This window comes from Balaenoptera ricei, chromosome 2 (genome assembly GCF_028023285.1).
Source record: "Balaenoptera ricei isolate mBalRic1 chromosome 2, mBalRic1.hap2, whole genome shotgun sequence".
Lineage (NCBI taxonomy): Eukaryota > Metazoa > Chordata > Mammalia > Artiodactyla > Balaenopteridae > Balaenoptera > Balaenoptera ricei.
This window is the reverse complement of record NC_082640.1, coordinates 80,310,786-80,336,245: the sequence shown is the minus strand read 5'-3', so window position 1 is coordinate 80,336,245 and position 25,460 is coordinate 80,310,786. Positions and strand designations below refer to the sequence as shown.

The window sequence follows — 25,460 nt, the reverse complement described above, 5'->3', positions numbered from 1 at the left end:
CAGCTGGAGGTGTTAAATTATCCAAACCATGCAGAGGTCATAGTTTCTTGCTGTTGTTTCTTAAATCAGAGCTTCAGATAAACATTCTTACTCATCTACCTATATGACTCCTTTGATCACACACATTACACATACAGCAATGAAAACAAAACGCTACTAGGAAGTATCATCGGTTATGTAGCTGAGAAACTATCACAACAAACGAGGTAACAAAGCTGTCTTCTGAGTTTGCCGTGTGGCAAACTGAGGTAGATAGTCAGCAAAGGGGCTTTCAAAAGTCTTCCCTTTGCTCCAGTGATATATTTCATAATCCAGTCAAATATCTTGACTGTCTTTTCACATTGCTGACACTGAAACATTCAAAATGCGTGAGCTTAAAGATAAAGAAACAAAACACATTCAAAAAAGGTGAAATACCCAATAAGATATCATGATTTTCACAAAAGGCTTTGGCTCCCTGTTCACTGTCCTTCGAAAAGACTTAAAGGTGAGAATACCTGGACGTGGCTATCTAGATTGGAAAATCCTTTTTATCAAAGCAGAGCATGGCAGATGGTGGCTGAGGAACTGAAGAGGAAATCTGCTCAGCATCTGACGGCACTGCATGTTCTTCACACTTTCTCATCGAGGGATCCCCACTCGAATCAGTGCCAGTGAAGGAACTGGGGGTCAGGGGTGTGGTACTTATAACTGAGGACAGGTGTATTTCATCATTGGACTCATGGGAGAACCTTCCAGAATCCCCAGTTTCGTGGCTGCCTTCACTATTCGCTGAATGCTCAGTATCAGTTGCAACACCAAAGGGTCTTGGGAAGCTGGCTGTATGACCTGCGGAGCTGGGGGAGTCCTCATCACTGATTAATACGGTAGTGCCTGGCTGGTAAAAGCAGACCGCTTGAGTAAATCTTCTTTGAGGCTAGGTAAAAATACATAAAACACCATCAGTGATACCAGAGTGCTCTTAAAAAATAACAAATCTGGTTTTGCATATTCTATGTATGCTGAGATAGCAAACTGATCGAGTACATGGGTAAAAGATCATCATGAAGGAATTGTCTAGGTCAGTGGTTCTCCGAGGAGTGGGAACACATCAGAATGACTGGGGCAAGTGAAATGTCAAAAGGCTTCTTCAGTGATTTTGATGCAGGCTTCTGCCCCATCCCTTTCTCCATTGCCCCTCAACTCCCACTGAAAACCACAGCTCTGATTACTATTCCAATTGTCATTTCGGTCATCAATCCCCATGGCTTTCCATAAAGTCATGCCCCAAATTAATAAAATCATGGCTAGAAAGAACACAGAAGTTAAAAAAAACTCATTTACATTTTCCTCTTTTTAAAATTACCATCTCATATACCAGGAGTAGCAAAAGATTTTTTCCACTTAATGGGTGAGTTACCTGCTCAGCTTTTATCTTCTTAGAATCTTGAAAAAAAAGCCATTTTTTCTTAGGGTTGTTTTTAATTATAGGACCATAGCTATTAATTATCAGGTCAGTTCCTCCCTGGAGATATAAAAGGGGAAAATGCACATATTATAGATTTCAGTTTATTATAAGTAGTACACAAAATTTTTAAATGTTAAAAGAAAAAAATGATCACAGACATTATTATTTCTTCTTTTACACTAGCAGCACACAACAAATACAGGGTATTTGTTAGTGATCAAAAAGATATAATAGGTTTATTCCTAAGAGAGATATATATGCTGAAGTATTTGGGGTGAAGTGTAAGGATTTCAAAACTTATTTTCAAATGACAGAGCAAACAAAAATATATAGAGATACAAAAGTATGAAAAGATACTGACAATTATTTGTGCATTTATTAAATTTTTTCAACCTTTCCACATGGTTGAAAAATTTAAAAAGGATTTAGGAAGAGAAAAATGGGCCCACATATGCTCAACAAAATGGCAATAGACGGGGGATCAGCTCTTAGGCTAACCCAAGGGAATTCAGAGACCTGGCCTCCAAACTGGCTTCTCTGCTTCACTTCAGGTCCCCACTCTGCTCTGTCTCCTTTCATTTTAGATTCTCCCTCTCTCTTCCCATGTCTTCCTCCCCACTTCACTTCTCTTCAATCCTTTCTCATGTCTAGTTCCAAGTTAGTAATAACAGAATGACAGTGTATTTTGGTACTTTCTGTGCTTATTTAAAAGTTTTAGGTTCTAATGTTCTAGATTAATTTGAATTAAATGGCTTACATTTGTATCAGAAAATAAAAGCTAAATTAAGTTGCAAACAAAAAGACAACAGGAGTAGCAAAAATCAATTTACTATTATTTACCCATAATATATATAGTATATATATATTTACTGTGCTAGATACACATAAATTGCATCTGCTAAATATAATTATATAAAATTTAACATCAAAATTGCCTGAAATTTTGTTATATTTTTGGTATTCTAAATTTTAGGAAAAGGTTGGGGAAGAAGAATTTATAGCAGGATTTGGCAAACTTTTCCTGTAAAGGGGCAGATAGTAAATGTCTTAGGCTTTGCAGACCACACATGGCCTCTGCTGCACTTTCTCCTCTTCCTCCTTTTTTGTTCCCCCCAAACTACCCTTTAAAAATGTGAAAAACATACTTAGCTCAGAGATGACCATACAAAAACAGGCTGCAGGCTGGCCTGGGCTGGGCTATAGTTTGCGGATACTTAATTTACAGCACATTGGTTATGAGGACTATTATAATAATGCACGATATCTAATGCTGCAATGTGACTAAAAATAATTTTCAGTTGGTGTTCATAATGCTTATCGCTGTACTATTATTACACATAGTGGAAAGGACATGAAGTAATATCCTCCAATGACACCTCTTTACTATATCCAACTTCCTAAGGCCATACAGGGAAGGATCTTGAGACATCTATTTATATACTCCGTATTTAAAAAAATTTCATTCACACCTGGAATGTTCTGAGGCTCCATTTAGTTCTAAAATCAAATAAACTAAGTTGAGAATGGATTAATAAAAAATTGTCCATCAGTATACACAGAACAATCCAAATTATAGTAAATATGGACTGATGACCTTGATGTCCTTACTTAAGACATCTCAGCTCCATATAATCCGAACTAATTGAATTTATGCTACTTTCTCATATTTTCTTTATCTTCATCTTTTATTCTTTTATCTATCCCTATCTTCTCCCCAAATATTGTATGCAAGGAAGGATCTGAGCGAAACGGTTTCACATTTCATTATGTGGAGTATGGACACAATACATTCAACATACAATTTTCTGGTAAGAAGATTTTACGCATAAAGAGAAGATGAATGGTAGGAAGGATTACGTAGCACAACAGTCCCTCAGCTCAGAGTACCTTGGCATCGATGAAGCTGTTCGGCATGATCATTGGCATTAAGGACTCTTCATTTTCTAGAGCTCCTTCCAGGTTCTTTCCTACTTCATTTCCACTGGCTAGGGAGGTACTGGTATGAGATAATTGTTGAGTTCCATTCTGTGCTGTCTTGGAGGCAGTTGATTTCCTGAAATATTGCAAGGAAAGGAAATTTTCTAAGTCCACAAGAAGAGAGAAGCAAATGTACCAAATTTGGTGAAATCTGGGAAGTTCACAACTTTGCAAACAATGGAGTTCCTTAATGCTTGCTTCTCAAATATCTTTAGAAACTATTAGATTATAACTCCAGCTCACTGCTGCAAACTTCTATGATGTGAGAAGGCTTCTTTCTTTTTGTCCCAAGGTCTGTTTATATAAAATTACTTTTTACACTTAGTAAAAACCTTAATATTTATAAAGTACTATTATTTATTATTGTCGCTTATTTATAATATACACAGAAACTGTAGTTTAAAAAATTTACATGTTCTCCTTCAGGTCTGCAGATTGTCACACTAACGTAACAATTAACGATGACAAATTTACAGTAGCACTTATGCAAGATTTGGGCATCACTAAAACAATGTACATAAAGATTTCATTAAAAAATTCTTGAAGTGAGAAACTTGGACAGTAAAATTAAGCCAGTTCCATATACAAAAAACTTTAGAACTAACTCTTTCATTAACATGTTTTCTGAGTGTGTTTCTACACACAAGTACCAAAAACATATAGAATAAACTCTGCAAAACCTATGATAATGGAGACAGTCTAGTGATAGAGATTACCTAAAAATGATGTGTATTTGACTTTGATTTTTTAAAATAAAGAAACTTAATAAATGAAAGCAAAAGCCAAAATATAAAAGGTTAGAAACAGAGAGGTTCACTGAATGCTGAGAATTTAGCTGAAGTCAAAAGCACTGATAAAATTGCCTGACAAGAGTTTATAGAGAACTAATCCCTAGTTATTACATTTGTTTTAATCCATGCCTGGAGAATCCCAAACATATGACCTGTGGTGGTGAGGGTAGAGCTCTCAAGTGACTCAGACATTTCAGGCTGCTTAAATATGAAAATATTCCAGGCAGTAAGGAATCCCTCAATCAGCAGATGCATCGTATTAAGTGGGTTAGTTTTTTAAAAAATCCAAAGGATACACTTTGTGTTTCTCAAAATACCAAGGAAATGAGAAAACTAGGTCCTCATTTAAGAGTATTTTGTTGGTACAGTAATTTTTTTCAAATGGTGAGAGAATAATCTTCCAAAGTGAGCACATCTCTATAGCTGTAAGAACCCAAGTAATAATACATTCATTTTAAAGTGGAAAATCCCAGTTACTCTAAAAGGCACTTGATTTCAATTTGTTTCTGTGGTTACTGCAATTTAAATGTTTTTTAACCACATCAACATCTCCAGCAATGGAAACACACCTGGCTTTACTTCGGTATATCAAGATGAGAACACAGATGAGGATGCAGGTCAAGGCTATGCCAACACCTACAGCAATGCCGGTCATTGATTTTTGGTCCAGATGGTAATAGCCTGAATAAACTAGAAGGGGAAACACATGTACTCAGAGTCAATCAGAAAAATAAATGATTCCATTTATCATAATTCTCAGATATTAGCTTTTCAATAATTTGCCTTCCTCTCATAGGAAAACTTTTGACAGTATCTGTGTCTAAGCAAAAAAGACGTATTACTCTTTTATCAGTAACCTTAAAATTTGCTTATCTTCTCATATTGAAGATTCTAAATGAGTTCCAGGTATTATATTATATCAAACATGAACATCAGTTCATAATTTATAATGCTAAAAGGCACAAGGCATAGATGTTCACTGATAGGCCAAAGGGTAGCTTTCATGTCATATTACCTTAAAAGCAGATCTGTATATTGAAGATTAGTTTTCCATTTATGTATTTTCATTTACACAGCAGTGCTTCTCAAACTTTAATGTGCATAAGAGTCACTAGGGGATATGTTAAAATGCAGATGCTGATTCACGAGGTCTGGGGTAGAGCCCACGCACAACTCTGCATGTCTGACAAGCTCCCAGGTGCCATTTACGCTGCTGGTCTCTAGGCACTCTGACTAGCAAGGTATCTGAGAAGCGGATATGAGCCTTGCTCTCCGCTTCCCCTGATGATATGGCAGCTACTGTGGCTACCTCCTTCCTGTGCTTAAATCCGACTGCCCTGCCCTTCTCTTTGCTTCTCTCTCTCCTTCCCAGTGTCCATACCCAAAGTGCACACAATACTGAATGACTATCCTCTGAGGAACTAAGAGCCTTTAATCCCGCCCTGAATTCAGCTGGCATCTCCTCGATCTGAAGCTGTCCCTGCCACACCCTGCATCGCCACCCAGGCCCCCTCCCCCAGAGAGGGGGAAAAGGAGGTGTCCAGTCCTGGGTCACAGGGGGCCCCGGCGTCCTTCACAACAGCAGGACGATACCCTGAGTGGAGTGAGAATGGCTCTTTAAAGGTATTTTTTTCCAATTGCTTTCTGGAGAGAAATAACTTTCACTCCGGAGAGGATGAGTTTTTTGTTTTTGTTTGTTTGTTGTGTTTGGTGGGGAAAACTCTTAATGAAAACCATGCTCTTCTTAGCTTGAACACCACAACCATCACTGCCATTTATTTCCACAGACCCCCAGACGCCCGCTCCCATCAGCTCAGGGGTGGTGTGGCTCGTCTGTCCTGGTGGATGAACAGCCGGGAGGAGAAGTAACTGGGACACAGCGGTCTGAACACCGCGGTTAGTTCTGAGGTCAGTGTGTTCTCCTGGGAGTGCAGAGAGCGTCCTGCAGCCCCACAGCACCAGAACCTCGCCAGCGAGAATTCAAGGAGCCGAGGACGGGTTTAGGGATACGGTCATGGTAGGAGCAGAAATAAAGCAGAGGGGAGCTGGAAAAACATATGTGTGTTTTCTCTTCTTAAGGAAAATCAATGATTATGGCAGTATACAGACCTTTGACATCAGCAGAATCTAAACGCCTGGGCCTCTGATTTGACTCAGGAGTTTCCTTTGGAAGTACGGCCAGCTCCACAGAATTTGAAAAGGGTCCTTCTCCTACCTCATTGGATGCAGATATCTTGACAATGTATATATTTCCTGCCACAAGGTTTTCTAGCAAAGCCATGGTTATTGCCCCTATAAATATATCAATTACAAATTAAGTAAACTATCTTTTATTTATTCTTTTAATCACACAACCATGGTCCTTTATTTTTAAAATATTTTTCTGATTATAAAAATAACACATTTTAAAACATCTGTAAAATAAAGATAAATATAAATAAAATGACAATCTCCCATTGTTAACATTTTTGTGTATTTGTATGTGTGTACGTGTATGTGTGTACTGTACATGTGTGAGTACATATTTACTACATGCATTTTTATATCCTAGAGTTTTCATTTAACATTGTGCCATGCACACTGCCCCTATATAATCCTTCTCTGTAATTTTGTTTTAAGAGTAGCTCGTAAAATCAACATGCATTTTTGTTTGGATACATGTATGTATATACATATATATATAAATACACACTTTTTTTAACCAAAAAATATATATAAACATATATGCAATTTTTTACTCTTTACATAGGTATGGATACAAATAGCATTAAAAACATTTTATTATGGAATATTTCAAACATAGGTAAAGACAAAATAACACAATGAACTCAGATTCAACAATTACAAGTAGATTTAAAAAATCCAATGTGAGACTCTTTTTTTTTTTGGCCACGCCTCACCGCTTGCGGGATCTTAGTTCCCTGACCAGGGACTGAACCCATGACCACTGCAGTGAAAGCGCTGAGTCCTAAGCACTGGACTGCCACGGAACTCCAATGAGTATCTTTTTGTTTTTTTTTCTTTTAGAAATGTTTAAACCACTTACAGTAATTGTGATAGATGATTTTGCTCTTATTTCTTAAATTAGAAACAACAATTATTTTTGGAAGTATGAATATATTTTTCACCCTCCTAATCATTATCTAAGATTTCCTGAATATAAACAGGCAAGAAGATGCCAAAGTTATGTAGGAACCTCAGGGTGTTGAAGGCTGAGACCCCAGACTATCAAAATTATCACCAGCAACCTGGCTAGCATCTACTTCTCTCCAAAAGTAATCATTTGAATTTATATATATTTGGTATTGAAAAGTATCTTCTCTGATGGCACGACTGCCAAGAAGGACTCCTATTTGGGCACTGCTATTTCTTTTTTTTAAAAATATTTTTATATTTATTATAATATTATAATAATATTTAATGTCTTCATAGGGCACTGCTATTTCTTGAGGCGTCTTTCTGCTCTTGTCCTGCCACGGCACTGAAGTATTTTTCTTACAAAGGGAATCCCACCCCAGGAATTAGTCCTAATGTTATGAAAGCAGGTATAAAAGAAATTCAACCAGGAAGTTGTTCTTGCACTGCATTTGTGGGTGGATATTCACAGGGAAACCTAGCTTCCCTGGGGTAATTTCTTCTCATTTTTTCCTGATGCAGGGCACCCTTACAATAAATAGTTTTAGAGAGCTTACAACAGCTGGTAGCTGTCACCACCAGCTCAGAGCTGGCTACTCTAGTGCACTTGCTACAATATATTTCATTATGCAAGGGAAAGGCAGGGTGATCTTAGAGCTGAGGCCATGACTCAGAGGCTACCTCTGCAGGTCACATGGTGGGAGGGAGCCGAACCCAGGGGCAGTGCGAGGAGCTGAAGGCGGTTTGCTTTCATGTGCTCCGGTTTCAACCTGGCCTAGAAAGAGCCTGAGCTACTTCAATACACAGTCGTTGAATAAACACACTGACCCCTATTTAGAATCAGGAAGTCTTTCCACTGCCACTTGCTCTTAGGCAGGTGAATTAAAAAGCAACAATGTACTGTGACATATTACCATTAGCTAGAAGGAAGAACAATTCAATTTCTTTACCAACATATAAATAAACTGAGTCTCCATTTTACCATAGAATACTTTACATTTAATTTTAGAAAGTGTTTGGCAAAACCAATCACTACCTGAAATTAAAATTCTTTCGCTTACTTTAAACATTACAAATGGTTGAGCTTTGTGTGTATATGTGCGTATGCACACTCCCCTTTCTCCCACAGAAAGTCTTCCTTCAGACAAAAAAAAGGAAACTGTAACATTCTGGTTCCCATATGAGCACAGTTAAACCAGTTCCCAAATATTAAAGTGATCTGACTGCCCCTATATTCTCTCAGCAAACGGTCTAAATTCCAGCTGGTGTGATTATTTCAGTCTACAGCCTTTTACAGCGTCTGAACTTTTAGCTAGACTAGGAGTTTCACACGCTGGACAGTGTAACAGGCTTGGTGTTGGATCAATGTTGATCAAGTCCTGGCATGTTACCAATTAAGTAATTTGCAACTTGGGGCACGTCACTGAACTTCACTTTCCTCGTGGGGGCAATAATTCCCACCTCATATAATTATTATAAGGATTAAATGAACTACCATGGACAAGTGTCTGACACAAGTGTATACACTCAATGAAAGTAGGTTTTCCTCCTCACCTCTGATCTCCCCTCTTCCCTTTCTGGAGGACAGAAATTTTTTTTTCACATGTGAACAGCTGAAGGTGGCTAGCATAATGCTTTGCACAAGATAATTCTCAGTAAATACCAACTGAACTTATACTAAAATATGAGCCATTTGTTACCAAAGGAATGTTCATTTAGAGTATAAAAGCAGGGCTTCCCTGGTGGCGCAGTGGTTAAGAATCCGCCTGCCAATGCAGGGGACATGGGTTCAAGCCTTGGACTGGGAAGATCCCACATGCCACGGAGCAACTAAGCCCGTGCGCCACAACTACTGAGCCTGTGCTCTAGAGCCCACGTGCCACAACTACTGAAGCCCACGCGCCTAGAGCCCATGCTCCGCATCAAGAGAAGCCACCACAATGAGAAGCTCACGCACTGCAACGAAGACCCAACGCAGCCAAAAATAAATAAATACATTTATAGAAAAAAAAAAATGTCACCATATGTCACAAGCTCTTGAACTTGTTATATCACCTCTCCAGACCTGAGTTTTCTTCTCTGTAAAATGAAGAGCTGGTGCCCATCCCCAAATACTAATTACTATTCATTCCACCTCCAATTAGCGCCTTCCACTCCAGGCACACTGCTGTCACTCCAGTCTTAACATCATCACCCCATACCTTCACGCTATCACGTGTCTCTTCTCTGGCTTCCCAGACCCCAACCTCCCCAGCTCCTCCGCTGCCTGCCCCTCCCACCCCCAACTCATTCTGGAAATGACATTCAGACTTTTATAAGAACACAAGCTTCACGGGGCTCAGGGACCTCCTCTCTTTAGTTCACTGCTGTGTCCCCAGTGTCCAGAGCAATGCTTAAGTGCCTAATGGGTACTTATGCTGGTTAGTTTTATATATCAACGTGGCTAGGCTATAGTGTCCAGTTGCTAGCTCAAACACCAGTCTAGATATGGCTGTGAAGTTTTCTTTTTTAAGATGAAATTAATATTTAAACCAGTAGACTTTGAGTAAAGCAAATTACCCTCCATAATACGGGTGGGCCTCATCAAATCAGTTTAAGGCCTTAAGAAAAAAGACTGAGTACCCCTGAAGAGGAAAGAATTCTGCCTCCAGACTCAAGACTTCAACATCAACTCCTGTCAGAATTTCTAGCCTGCTGACCAGCTCTGCAAATTTCAGATTTAGCAGCCCCGGTTCCTTCAATCTCAATCTCTCTCTCTCTCTCTCTATCTCTCTCTCTATCTCTCTATATCTATCTATCTATCTATCTATCTATCTATCTATCTATCTATCTATTTATCTATCTACCTACCTACCTACCTACCTATCTGTACATACATACACACACACACATGCAAATCCTATTGGTTCTCTTTCTCTGGAGCACCCTGACTTATAAACTACTCAATAAAGATTTATCAAATCTTACAAATGCTTTTAACCTATACAATAAAACACTGTTTCATGCTAAAAACAAAAAACAAAAACAAACAAAAAACCTCTCAGAATATATTAGACTCTGGGGGCTTCCCAGGTGGCGCAGTGGTTAAGAATCCGCCCGTCGGGGCTTCCCTGGTGGCGCAGTGGTTGAGAATCTGTCAATGCAGGGGACACGGGTTTGAGCCCTGGTCTGGGAAGATCCCACATGCTGCAGAGCAACTGGGCCCGTGAGCCACAACTACTGAGCCTGCATGTCTGGAGCCTGTGCTCTGCAACGAGAGAGGCCACGATAGTGAGAGGCCCGTGCACCACGATGAAGAGTGGCCCCCACTTGCTGCAACGAGAGAAAGCCCTAGCACAGAAACGAAGACCCAACATAGCAATCAATCAATCAATCAATCAATCTTTAAAAAAAAAAAAAAAAAAGAATCCGCCCGTCAATGCAGGGGACACGGGCTCAAGCCCTGGTCCGGGAAGATCCCACATGCTGTGGAGCAACTAAGCCAGTGAGCCACAACTACTGAGCCTGTGCTCTAAAGCCTGTGGGCCACAACTACTGAGCCCATGTGCCACAACTACTGAAGCCTGCGTGCCTAGAGCCCATGCTCTGCAACAAGAGTTGCCCCCGCTCGTCACAACTAGAGAAAGCCCGTGTGCAGCAACGAAGACCCAACGCAGCCAAAAATAAATAAAATAAAATAAATAAATTTATTTTAAAAAAGCAAAGCGTAAGATTTTACGGTTGGAGAAAAGTCCCAGTATGCAGTCTCATACCTTGCTCTCTTCTGTCCACACTATGTGATTTTTTTTTTTCAATTCCACAGTCTTAGCTTCATCTCCATACTGATGACTTCTAAGTTATACCACCAGTCCATACCTCTCCCGTGAACTTAACCCTCCCACCGCTTATTCAACCTCTCTACTTGGACATCCAAGAGGCATCTCAAACGTAACATGTTCAAAACCAAACTTTTGATTTCCCCCACCAATTTTGCTTATTTTTTTTCTTATACCCCACATCAATCTGTGGCAAATCGAGTAGACTATTCCTTCAAATTATGTTCTCATAGCTTCTTATTACCTTCCTTGTTATTATCTCTGGCCAAACTGCCATTGGCTCTCACACAGACACCTGCAAATTAAATGGTTTCCCAGGGACTTCCCTGGCGGTCAAGTGGTTAAGACTCCACGCTCTCAATGTGAGGGGCATGGGTTCGATCCCTGGTCGGGGAACTAAGATCCCACATGCCCCATGGCGTGGCCAAAAATAAATAAATAAATAATAAAATAAAATATACTTTAATAAAAAGAAAAACTTGAAAAGTAAATGGTTTCCCAATTTCTACTCTTACCTCCTTATAGTCAATTTTTCAGGTAGGCTGTTAGGCGGTTGCCAAAGTAATCCTTTCAAAATGTAAATCAGATCAATGTCTTCCATCCCTCTTAGAAAAAAATCTGTGGTCCAGGAAGTCTGGCCTACCTGATCTTCCCTTGGCTACCTCCCCACCTCATTTCCCACTTCCCCTCACTCTAGCCTCCCTGGCCGTCTTGTTGTTCCTCTAAAATGCCAAGCACAACGTCTGTCTCATGGCCTTTGCACTTACCCCAGATATCCATATGGCTCTGCTCAGATGTCATTTCTTTCAAAAGAACTTACCCCACTACCTCCATCACTTTATTCTTTCCCCTATTGTAGCTTTCTTCTTAGCACTCATGACACTACCTGAATATTTATATATTTGTTTGTTACCTGAGATGTAAGTGCCAATGAGAAAGGGACATTCTGTTGTTCACTGTGGTATTGCCAATGCCTAGAAAAGAGCCTGGCACATAGTAATCCCTCAATATTTAATAAATCAATATGTTCTTACCATTAGTAGTCCAAGTTATTTGGTAAATATTAAGTTAAATGGATTCCTTTACTGAAGGACGTTAATTTCCGATGTCAATCTCTAATAGGAGGAAACGGTATATGATGTTTCTCAAACTTTTTTAGTTATGGAACTTTTTTTTTTTGAAGCAGGGCGCCTTTATGATCTTGGGAAACTAATGCTGTAAGGAACAGAGTCCAGAAACTGCTGTAGTAGAGCATGATTTCCTACAGTGCCTTGTAGGTTTTAAAGTAATTGAGTACTTTGTGCTGATTTACAGCAATATCAGGAAGGTAAAGGCTGTAATTTCTGACCCACTTTAAATTACACACAAGCATAATTTCATACTGCATTTCTGCTAACCCATTTTACAATGTCTCATTTTAGCCACAAATATATGGTCACCAGGAACATTTTTAAAATGTTTTGACTAATGAAAAAAATCTTGTTCCACTTGGCAATAAATATGTGAATTAATTATACACATAAATGTGTATAAACATAATACGTATAGCAGATTAATAGATATATATGAGATACTGATATTCTTTCTCTTTTTTCCCCGAATTTTTCTACACCATTATCTTTTCCAAAAGTTGCCAAAATTAGATACTATAGACTACTTTCTTTTTTTCTTTAAATGCCATGTTGTGTTCTTTGCTTTTTGTTTATAAGTGAGTAACTCAAACTCTTTTTTAAAAAAATTAATTAATTAATTAATTAATTATTTGGCTGCCATGGGTCTTTGTTGCTGCATGCGGGCCTTCTCCAGCTGCAGCAAGTGGGGGCCACTCCCCGCAGCAGTGTGCGGGCCTCTCATAGATGGCCTCTCCTGTTGCAGAGCATAGGCCCCAGGCACGCAGGTTTCAGCAGCTGTGGCGCACGGGCTTAGCTGCTCCGCAGCACGTGGGATCCTCCTGGTCCTGGACCGGGGCTCGAACCCGCATCCCCTGCATTGGCAGGCGGACTCCTAACCACTGCACCACCAGGGAAGCCCCCTCAAACTCTTTATATTTTTCTCTCTGAAAAAAGTAAACTCAATTGCTTTTTACTCATATTGTTTATTTTGTTCTCTATGAATTACTAGCATTAGCTATGAAAAAGGTTCCCTACATTTAACAAAAGACAAAAGCTCTTCATTGATGTTTCTTAAACTTACACAAGCAGCATAATGGCAAAAATAGAATTTTTCCCCCTATGCTTTATTATATAGTTAGGAAGGCTTGTACAGAAGTAAAAACCTCTAATTACATTTCATTTCGCTATTGGGCCATCAATGAGGCAAAAATGTTGTTTTCTGGGCCTTGTCTGAAACTGACAAATGAATGCATTAAAAAGAACCAAAACTAAATACTGTTTCTTTTTAGGCAGGTACAAATGAAGAGCCAAAGGAAGTATGTGCTCCTGAGATCAAAATGCTTTTATTAGTACTTATATAACACTCATTAAATCAGGTTAGTCACTTGGTCAAATGTTGTGTCAATAAATCATTTTGGAATTAATGAAAACTGAATTATATATTTTAAGAATATTGTGGCAGACTGTAAGATGAATAGCCCTGCATAAATTATGCTTCCATCTCTCCATACCTGTGGGCAGTCCCTTCCCACACTAAGTCTGGGCTTGCCTACATGATTCGTTTTGCCAGTGGGATGTTAGCAAATGTGAATCAGGCAGAGGTCTGCAAAGCTTTGTATGTGGGGCTTCTTCCCTCTCTCCCGGATTTTGGAATTCTCTCACTGTTTTTATGCTACCCACACCCTGTTGAAACCCTGAGATGATTAGAGCCTCATGAGTGACCTCAGGAGACACCAAAAGAAGAACTGCCCAGCTGATCCAAGTCCAAACTGCTGACTCAGAGAATGTGAGAAAATAAAATGGCTGAGTTTTAGAGTGGTTTGTTAGGTAGCAATAGATAATGGATAAAACACAAAATTGTATTGCTGGCAGGTACTTATTATTACTTTCCAGGCTGTTCAGTGACTAGGAAAGCATTACTTAGTGGGGCACCTGCTTAATGAAAAATAGGAATATGCAACTATCAAAACTCCAGCTTCTGTTACCATTTGTTTATTTTACAATTACAAAAGTGTTATATTGACTACATCCACATTAAGTGACCTTAGAGTGTATTCTCTTAACTGGGTAAATATTCCCCTTAAAAGTTAAAATGTATGTGGAAGTGCCTGGCACTGTAAAGTATTTAGAATATGTAGATGGAAAACAAATTTCCTTCTCAAAATCCTTCTTAAGCTTTTAATTGCCTGGAAAACAGTTCTTAGCATGCATGTCTGAATTTAAAAAGTATCAAAATCAACTATAATTCAATAAAAAGTTAAAAGAAGTATCAAAATCATGAAATTATACTATTTATGTGATGGTCCATCCAAACATTGGCATATGAGACCTGTCCAAATGAAAGCTTCCAAAATTTAAAAAGGGCATATTATAACAGCATGAAGTAAGAATGTTAAATTCTAGAATACAGTTTTTCTCAGCCAAAATAAAATTGGTATTGAACAATTTAAATTCAGTGTTCCTAAGCCCTAATCAGCTTTTCCCTGTACTTAAGTGGACCCTAATATTCATATGGGTCAATTTATTTGCATGTGGACCATTTTAGTAGCTGTACAAAAGTCTTCTCCATTAAACCAGGTCTTCCTCCAGTGTTTGCTACTCCAGTGCAAGACACACAACCACTGGAAATCTAGTAATTATCTATAACAATTCTCACTTCCTTACCTTCTCTCTCCCTCCCTTAGTGACCAAGTCCTGTTAATTTTACCTCCTTACTGTCTGTCTTTCAACCACCCTCTTCTTTCCGTCTCACTCCTTGCCACCCTAACCCGGGCTTATCATTCTCTTTCCTGGACCGCAACAATCACTTCCTAGTCTCCTTGCATTACTCTTACCCCTACTCCTCCTCTACCAAACCTCTTCTATTCACAATACTCAGAGTGATTTTTCTGAAGTATGAAATCAGGCTCATGCTTAAAGTATGTTGATGGCTTCCCAACGTCCTTTGAACAAAACTAAAATCCTTAATCATTTGTTACTTCATAAACATAAATTCAAAACAAACTCTAGATCCCTCTTTCCCTTTGTTTCCTTATCATTAATAACCTTACTTTTCATGCCCTTTGGTAAATTATGATCATATATACCTTCTCGGTGTAGGACCTGCCACTCTCCTGCAATCCAGGCCTTCCTGGATGCATACAAGATAGTGTAGCGCGTCACAACCGTCTCTGGGCCATCAGGAGGTTTCCAAGAAACCAGGGCAGTGTCATCCTCTATCAATGTCACTTTCACTCCAACTGGTGGGCCTGCTGGTGCTGTGCACACATGTAGAAAATACTGTATTATTAGGAGAAAATGGTCATTAAGTACTCAAATACCTGGAGAGGCACAGATAAGAGTTTAAAAAACTAGAAACTACTATAAAAACATCTCAAAATCACAGCTTTTACAGCTCATTAGTGACAATATCAAAATACGATTTTTCTCTTCTTTATCTGAAAACTCATTTCATTTTTATAATGTTTAAAACATTAAAAATATATAAAGGAGGTGGTAGATTCCTAGATGAGGAACTACTAAGTCAAAGGTTGTCAGCATTTCTAGGGCTCTTTATATTGTTTTGCCACATGGACAACTAGAAAGGTTTACAGTTCCACCAGGGCACCTGTGCATTACTCACTCTATTAGGTACTGAAGCTAAACTACATTTCTTACTAAAATGCATAGAATGTATATTTAATCTGATCTAGGAAGCCACTCAAGAAATACTTCTGAGACTGAAACATTCAGTTACTCTCCAAATCGTTGTGAATCAACGAATTTATATAACAGACTTTACCTCATATCTTATCCACTTTTACCTTATATCTATCTTAGACTAATACCTTATATTTATGAAAGGTAGTGAAGTCTTGGGATTTCAGTGGAGCTCATGTTCAATATGAGCTAAAGGTGTGAAGAGCTGGTTTTGGGCACTACCTCACATATGGAATATTGCCAAAACCATAGCAAAACAGCCCAATGCTCACTTAAATAAATATCCTTTGTTTTCTCTCAGCATCATTAAATTAGAGCTGCAACGGTCTTTACAGACCATCTACACCTTCACCATCATTCTAGAGAAAAGGAAATGCATGGAGAGATATACCATGTTCTTGGATTGGAAGAATTAATATTGTGAAAATGACTATACTACCCAAAGCAATCTACAGATTCAATGCAATCCCTATCAAATTACCAATGGCATATTTCACAGAATTAGAACAAAAAATTTTACAATTTGTATGGAAACACAAAAGACCCCAAAGAGCCAAAGCGATCTTGAGAAAGAAAAATGGAGCTGGAGGAATCAGGCTCCCTGACTTCAGACTATACTACAAAGCTACAGTAATCAAGACAGTATGGTACTGGCACAAAAATGGAAATATAAATCAATGGAACAAGATAGAAAGCCCAGAGATAAACCCACACACCTACAGTCACCTAATCTATGACAAAGGAGGCAAGAATATAAAATGGAGAAAAGACAGTCTCTTCAATAAGTGGAGCTGGGAAAACTGGACAGCTACATATAAAAGAATGAAATTAGAACACTCCCTAACACCTAAACACAAAAATAAACTCAAAATGGATTAAAGACCTAAATGTAAGGCCGGACACTATAAAACTCTTAGAGGAAAACATAGGCAGAACACTCTTTGACATAAATTGCAGCAAGATCTTTTTTGATCCATCTCCTAGAATAATGAAAATAAAAACAAAAATAAACAAATGGGACCTAATTAAACTTAAAAGCTTTTGCACAGCAAAAGAAACCGTAAACAAGACAAAAAGACAACCCTCAGAATGGGAGAAGATATTTGCAAACAAGGTAACTGACAAGGGATTAATATCCAAAGTATACAAACAGCTCATGCAGCTCAATATCAAAAAAACAAAAACAACAAAAAAAACACAACCCAATCAAAAAATGGGCAGAAGAACTAAATACACATTCCTCCAAAGAAGACATATGGATGGCCAAGAGGCACATAAAAAGATGCTCAACATTGCTAATTATTAGAGAAGTGCAAGTCAAAACTACAATGAGGTATCACCTCACACTGGTCAGAATGGCCATCATCAAAAAATCTACAAACAATAAATGCTGGAGAGGGTGTGGAGAAAAGGGAACCCTCTTATACTGTTGGTGGGAATATAAATTGATACAGCCACTATGGAGAACAGTATGGAGGTTCCTTAAAAAGCTAAAAATAGAACTACCATATGACCCAGCAATCCCACTCCTGGGCATGTACCTGGAGAAAACCATAACTCAAAAAGATACATGCACCACAATGTTCACTGCAGCATTGTTTACAATAGCCAGGACATGGAAGCAACCTAAATGTCCATCAACAGAGGAATGGATAAAGAAGATGTGGTATATATACACAATGGAATATTACTCAGCTATTAAAAGGAATGAAATTGTGCCATTTGCAAAGACGTGGATGGACCTAGAGACTGTTATACAGAGTGAAGTAAGTCAGAAAGAGAAAAACAAATATCGCATAATATCGCTTATATATGGAATCTAAAAAAATGATACAGATGAACTTATTTGCAAAGCAGAAATAGAGACACAGATGTAGAGAACAAATGTATGGATACCAGGGGTGGGGGGGGGTTGGATGAATTAGGAGATGGGGACTGACATATATACACTATTGATACTATGTATAAAGTAGATAACTAATGAGAACCTACTGTATATAGCTGTATATATACAGCTATATACTGTCTATATACAGGGAACTCTACTCAGTGCTCTGTGGTGACCTAAATGGGAAGGAAATCCAAAAAAGAGGGGACATATGTATACATACAGCTGATTCACTTTGCTGTACAGCAGAAACTAACACAACATTGTAAAGCAACTATACTCCAATAAAAATTAATTTTTAAAAAAAGGAAATACAGATTTAGAGACATGAAATACTTTAGCAACTGCCGTTGGTAAGCTACAGAATTGGTGCTCAATCAGGTATCATCTATACTGCACTATGCACAGCATCAGGCTACCACTCACGTTAGATTCTAATGTGGGCTCCTAACATCATTAAATATGTTACTCACTTTCTTCCATTTTAAATTACTTGGGTGCAGCCTTGCACAGCACACCTGTTCTTAGAAAATGTAGCACCCCCTAAAGAGACCCTAAATTTAAGCCCACTTGCTTGTGCAATACATTGAGGGGAAAAATATTTTTACTGTAATAAAGGAAAAGAAACTTCAAAAGTTAAGAAACAAAATAAATACATACACGTAGACTGGTAGGTGGCAAGCAGGGTAGTATCTTCTTCAAAGTGACGTACGTGTGTGTGTGTGTGTGTGTGTGTGTGTGTGTGTGTGTGTGTGTATAATATGTAGATAAAACCCACAGGGGAGCTGCTTTCTTTACCTTCTGGAAGTGTAGAGTGGTAGACAACGGGGCTCCAGGGGCTGGAAAGTTGATCCACATGCAGTCGAACAGCAAATTCATATTTGGTGTTTGGTTCTAGACCTTGAACCAACATGTGAGTTTCTGATCTATAATGAGTAATAAAGTAGTTAATGCTGGTAGCACATTGTTTCTAAAAGATTGTCAGTATTTCCAATCAATACAGGTTACTGTTATTATTTATTACCTCCTCATTTTCTTTAAAAAAATTTTTTAGATTAAAAAGCACTCTAATTTGATTATTAAAATGCTACATTGGGTATTATAGAAATAAGCCAAAAAACTGCCTGAGAGGAAACTAGGAAATTAACAATATAGAAATGTCCCAAATCAAAGGGATTTCTTCTGAAATACTATAAGTCAAATCACTCTTTTAAAGTATAATGATGGGGGCTTCCCTGGTGGCGCAGTGGTTGGGAATCTGCCTGCTAATGCAGGGGACACGGGTTCGAGCCCTGGTCTGGGAAGATCCCACATGCCGCGGAGCAACTGGGCCCGTGAGCCACAACTACTGAGCCTGCGCGTCTGGAGCCTGTGCTCCGCAACAAGAGAGGCCACAGTAGTAAGAGGCCCGCGCACCGCGATGAAGAGTGGCCCCCGCTTGTCGCAACTAGAGAAAGCCCTAGCACAGAAACGGAGACCCAACATAGCAATCAATCAATCAATCAATAAAATCTTTAAAAAAAAAAAAAAAAAAAAAAAGTATAATGATGGGCATCTTTCTAACTATAACCTAGCAAACAGAATAACTAGCTTTATTTTTTGATGCCAGCATGAAAATTGACTTGTTTCCTTCTTTAAATATGCTAAGTTTAGCTACTTGAAAGTCATCATATTGATAGTTTCTCGTCTAATCTTGTTGCATGAGGCTGGGGAAACAACAACAAAGAATCATTTATGAAAATTAAATTTCAAAATAAATGCGGTTTTCAGAGCTGAATATGGTAAGGATGCAAAATCCCCCGCCTTGACATAAGTAAGATAAGTTCTGAGACAAATGCTTACAGCTGAAGCTCAAGTTGGCCCAAGATAGTAAAGAAGGAAGTGTGAGTGGGGAGGAGAGCAAAGAAAACCACCATTAATAGAAGCTACATACGTTTGAAGGTATAAAACCAAAGAAGCATTCTGCAGGCCAACAGGGTTGCAGCGGATGGTGTAGTTAATTATTTGTGCAGTGGTGAACGCAGGTCTTCTCCAGTGCAGGAAGATGGCAGATGAGGTGTTTGCCTTCGCATAGAGATGGTGGGGTGGTGGCGGGGGAGGAACCATGCGATCACGAACAGCTATTGAAAAAGACAATGTTAACTTACCACACGGCGTAACATTTAATGTAGAAAGTGGTAAAATCATAACACCCCACCCTTCAGGTCTTTCTTCCACCAGAGGTTCAGAGTGGTCTAGAGATGTATCATTCAAACCTGAGCGACTTTTCCGTAAGTTAGATAAGGAATCAAATATTATCAATACTTAGAATGTAAGACAGAAGCACAGAGAAGTCAAGCTACCAGCCGAAGACATTCAGAACGCCAGCAGTAGACTTAAAACTAGACTGACATCCTCTTTAGTAGCAATAAAACCAAACAGCTCTCAGTAGCAATAAAACTGAATAGCAACTGGAAAGAAATAATTAGCCTCAAGGTTAAAGGAGATAAAAGAAAACTTAGTATCTGTAGGTATTCAGGGTTATTTTCCCAGTTAAATTTCTTTTTTTTTTAATTTAATTTAATTAATTAATTTATTTTTGCTGCGTTGGGTCTTCATTGCTGCACATGGGCTTTCTCTAGTTGTGGCGAGCAGGGGCTACTCTTCGTTGCGGTGCATGGGCTTCTCATTGTGGTGGCTTTTCTTGTTGCAGAGCATGGGCTCTAGGCGCGTGGGCTTCAGTAGGTGCGGCACGCAGGCTGAGTAGCCGTGGCTCGTGGGCTCTAGAGCGCAGGCTCAGTAGTTGTGGTGCACGGGCTTAGTTGCTCCACGGCATGTGGGATCTTCCCAGACCAGGGCTCGAACCCGTGTCCCCTGCACTGGCAGGCGGATTCTTAACCACTGCACCACCAGGGGAGTCCCCACAGTTAAATTTCTAATGGTCTCTTCCTTGCAAAACTAAAATAGGTTCTTATAATTAAATACATCTCACTTAAATATTTACTGAGTATGTACTTGTTCAAGATACTATGTTAGGTATCCTGGAGAATATGAAAGTAATAAAACCACCAAGGTATCCAAGTAGTAATGAGACTTAAATTTAAAGAAGGAAGAAGGGAAAAAAAGAGTATGAGTCTTACACTGTGAAACAAGCTACTGTAACTCTTACTTACACACGCATCCCGGAGTACTGACTGTTTGATCTGCCTGGTAGCCATCTTCTATGTTGTTGTAAGCCAGCAATCTCACATGGTATTTTCTTCTCGGGTCTATAAAGAAACAAACAGGTAATAACTAGGCCCAGCCCTCTAGATTGGAACAAAGGTTCTACAGCCTTTCTAGATTTTGGTTCAAAAACCTTCTGAATGCATAAGAGCTCTAAGTAAAATGACAATTTTCTCTCTCCTTGTTCTACACAGTGACTCAGCAGTTCGCCTTATTATGACATTGCTATTGTGACTATCTACCAATTAATAAAATTTTATTTTATTTAACCTTATTTCTTTTTTTTTTTTTAGAAAGAGGAGAGGAAGGGAAGGCTGTTTTTTTATTTTTTTAATTAATTAATTTATTTATTTATTTTTGGCTGTGTTGGGTCTCCGTTTCCGTGCGAGGGCTTTCTCTAGCCGCGGCAAGCGGGGGCCACCCTTCATCGCGGTGCGCGGGCCTCTCACTGTCGCGGCCTCTCCTGTTGCGGAGCACAGGCTCCAGACGCGCAGGCCCAGCAATTGTGGCTCATGGGCCCAGTCGCTCCGCGGCATGTGGGATCCTCCCAGACCAGGGCTCGAACCCGTGTTCCCTGCATTGGCAGGCAGACTCTCAACCACTGCGCCACCAGGGAAGCCCTATTTAACCTTATTTCAAACAATAACATTACCACCACTGTTCTTCCTCCTCTTCCTCAACTGACCAGACATAGATTCTTGATTTTAAAAGCCTCGGGCTGCCTGATGGATTCCTTACAAGTGGTTACGCTACAAAGAAGTTTTCTGTTTAGTTATTTGAGGGTAGTTAACTTAAAAGCATGGAACTCAAACTGAGATTGTTTTCCCCCTAAGAAGTAAGAAGAATTACAGTTGTCATTCTTTAGTACCTTTGAAAATGTTTATAACCCCGTATTATTTAAGTTTATTTCACTGCGTGCCCTTTTCCACAAACCTACATTTTCAGTTGAGAGCTAAATTTATCAAGAAAGATGAGTTGGAGCTCCCTCTACTGGTGTTCATTAACTAACACAATACAGAAACTGAAGTCCATCCCATACATATAAAACAAAAATTTTTTTCAGGTTTTTGAGGAATTAAGTGGTTACAATTTTAAATAATATACTTTAGAAGATATTCAAGAAGTTTAATGATATAAATACGTTTAAATGTAAGTGCTTATGATAACATTTAACTATAAAGTAATACTTGCTTAGGGCAAAAATAAAACTATTCAGAAATAATGTATTCTTTTTTCTCCCCCCAGCTTCATTAAAGTATAGTGACCTTAAATAAAGGTTGTATATTTTTAAGGTATATAACTTGATGTTTGATATAGGCATACACTGTGAAATGATCACTACAATCAAGTGAATTAAAAGACCCACCACTTCACTAGTTACCATTTGTGTGTGTGTATATGTGTGGTGAAAACATTTAAGATCTATACACTTAGTAAATTTCAAGTATACAATACAGCTTTGATAACTATAGTCATGCTGTACATCACATCTCCAGAACTTACTCATCTTGCATAACTGAAACTTTGTACCCATCTCCCCATTTCCCCCACTCCTGGCAACCACCATTCTACTTTCTGCTTCTATGAGTTTAACTATTTTAGATTCCATATATAAATGAGATCATGTAGTATTTGTCTTTCTGGCTTATCTCACTTGGCATAATGTACCCTAGGTTCATTTATGTTGTGCAAACGGCAGGATTTCCCTCTTTTTAAAAGTTGAATAACATTCCATTGTGTATATATATGCCCCATTTTCTTTATCCATTCACCTGTTAACAGGCATTTAGGTTGTTTTCACGATAACTCTCTGAGGTACTGATCTCATTTCCTTTTGATATATACTCAGAAGTGGGATTGCTGGATCATATGCTAAGTCTATTTCTAATTTTAATGCATTTCTGTATTATACTTCTCTAAATAATAATAAAACAAACACATAAATAAATCCAAGGGAATTTCACAAGGGAAAGCAATCATCCTTAATAGATATATCAAATGTGGAAAAAAACCCTTAGAATAATAAAAATAATTCCAGATTGAATTCAAACATTTAATATCCAAAAACAAGATGTAAAGTTTATTAAATTCTCCAATGTAATTTAAGAATTTGTATAAATATTTTTGAAACTGATGTATTTTAATATTTAATATTAAAATGTATTAAAAGGATGTCCTAAAATATAAAAATTTTATTTCTGTTTTGACAAAATTACACAAGAAGAAAAATTTATACAACTTAGAACATTTCTGTATTTTCTAGATAGAAAGATGGGAAGACTAACAACATTTGACCATCCTATAGAAAATGTTTTTTAGATACATTATCTTATTTGAGTATCACAAAACCCTGTAAGATATATGTTATTCCCATTTTATAAACTGTGGTAAAAAGGTATTAACTAGCATGTCCAATGTCACACTAAGCGGAACCAGGAACTTGTGGCTATTTCTCTGACGAAGTACAGGGCCTTTAAATTTACACAAATACATGTGCCTTTGTCACAGCAAGTATGTCTCCTTATAATGAATTTTAACATAGAAATATTTTCAATTTATAAAATAATTATCAGAAAACATAACCACATTTGAATTTCATCACTGAAATGATTTCTAACGTTCAGCACTGAAATTCTAAGATTCAAAAGGTTTCTGTTCAGATCAATGGCTACTTCATTTGAATCTGTTTTCTTCTTTCTTTCCTCTTATTGCTGAACTCATTAGTCAACTGAATCCTGAGTTCCGTATCTCAAATACTCCTTCTGAATGGGTATAAATGAAATTCAAATGGATCTCTGCAGAAGTTCTTCAGACATATTTCTTTATTCTGTCTCTATTCAATTAGAAGAGTACTTTTAGGAAAGCCTCCTGAGTGTGATAAGGTGTTACACCAGGAATTAGGAGATATAGAAAAGGAAGAATGAAACAGAATTTGCCCACAGTAACTCACATTCTCAGGGAACCATACACAGGTACAGCAAACTCTCGGAGAAAGCTGATTTTGATGAGGGTTATCATTAGAGGTGGAGAGATTAATCTTTTTTCCACTGTGCAAACCATCAGTCAATACTTCATAAATACTGCTCTGGAATGGTTATTTATTTTTAGCCCTAAAATTGATTCGTTTTTCCCTTCTTCCTCTTTCAAAAAATGAGCTGCTTACACTAAATTTTAAATCCAGAATTAACCTTTTTGTTGCTGTTGTTGATCAGACAGAAGCAGCTTACATGTCCTAAGAAGATGGGAGAACAGAGTTGGTTCCTCAACATGGCCAGCACCTGGCCATTACCCACTCAGCATAGATGCCAGCAAGCCCAACACAAGAAGAGGCAGCTCTTCTGACGCCCACCTGGAAATCATCCACGTAGCCAGAGCAACAGTCTCCAATGCTGGGCTCCTTCCCCCTGCTAGTTTATGTGAGGTCAGGAAGAGGCAAACCATCAGGCAGGCAAATAGAGTACACTGGGTGCACGAGATTCCTTTCTATCCACACAAAAAAAGTAAAACATGAACCAGGATAATTGGAAATTATTTTAGTAGAAAAAAAATAAAATTATAGGACATACTGGTAGGAAAAATAACGTAAAGGAAAGGGAAAAATCCATTCACCTTTGTTCACATGTGATCTACTCTTCATGCTCTATAAAGAAGCTATTTTAAAAAATAAAAAGTGCCACTACGGATAAAAGCCTTTATACACACATTACATTCTTGTGGCTTCATCAAAGATGTATATATTCTGATGTCTAGTGAGTTGTGAAGTCTGAACAAGTCCTCTGTCCTATATGTTACATTGATTCCCTTTCGTATGGACTCTCTGGTGTCAATTCATGCTTGAACTTATAATAAACATTTCGTCACACTAAAAAAAAAAAAAAAAAAGTGCCAGGTTGGGGGCCAAGCTGAGCTGTGGGTCACCTGCATCTGCCACGTACTCCTCTCTCTTAGGTTTTAAAAATGAGTCCAATTTCAAAATCTCGTCACTGTATTATTTTGGTTTGTGAATCCAGAGACCCCAGAAAAACCTGGCTCATTATTGTTCATCAATTTGCTAGAAATTCAATTTCATCTACTTTTGTAAATTTAAGAGGGGACCCAAGGACCAGAGCCCTCACATAATGTTAAGATGAGCATTACCAGGCAATAAAAGTTACCAGCTAAGAAAGGAAACCGAGAACAGCTGCACAATTAACAAAATTAAGGATACAGAGTAAAAGAATAAAGTTTAGGACCAATATGTTAAGTACAGTTAAATGCACAAATAATGTACCACAGCAAAGTGGCACAAGTCTTAAAACTCTACAGTTCTGCAAAGACCCTCTGATGCGTAAGGGACAAAGCAGACACTCAGGATCAACGCTGTGAAATGCCACAGGGAGCCGGTTCCCAGGG

The 25,460-nt window shown here is 38.4% G+C and overlaps 1 protein-coding gene across 4 annotated transcripts in view; it reads right to left on the bottom strand.

The window, feature by feature from the left end:
- Window positions 1-360: 360 nt before the first annotated feature.
- PRTG (protogenin) overlaps window positions 361-25,460 on the bottom strand; it is a 121,713-nt gene continuing 96,613 nt past the window's right edge. For 3 of the 4 annotated variants that reach the window (XM_059913235.1, XM_059913236.1, XM_059913238.1), the window contains 9 exons: window positions 21,017-21,112; window positions 19,798-19,984; window positions 18,663-18,790; window positions 15,364-15,534; window positions 6,325-6,507; window positions 4,785-4,905; window positions 3,335-3,500; window positions 1,400-1,504; window positions 361-916 (listed from right to left, as the gene is read on the bottom strand). In XM_059913235.1, coding sequence (XP_059769218.1) covers window positions 512-916; window positions 1,400-1,504; window positions 3,335-3,500; window positions 4,785-4,905; window positions 6,325-6,507; window positions 15,364-15,534; window positions 18,663-18,790; window positions 19,798-19,984; window positions 21,017-21,112 — 1,562 coding nt within the window. In that variant the 3' untranslated portion in view covers window positions 361-511. The remainder of the gene's footprint in view (window positions 917-1,399; window positions 1,505-3,334; window positions 3,501-4,784; window positions 4,906-6,324; window positions 6,508-15,363; window positions 15,535-18,662; window positions 18,791-19,797; window positions 19,985-21,016; window positions 21,113-25,460) is intronic. The other variant, XM_059913237.1, reaches the window with a different exon arrangement.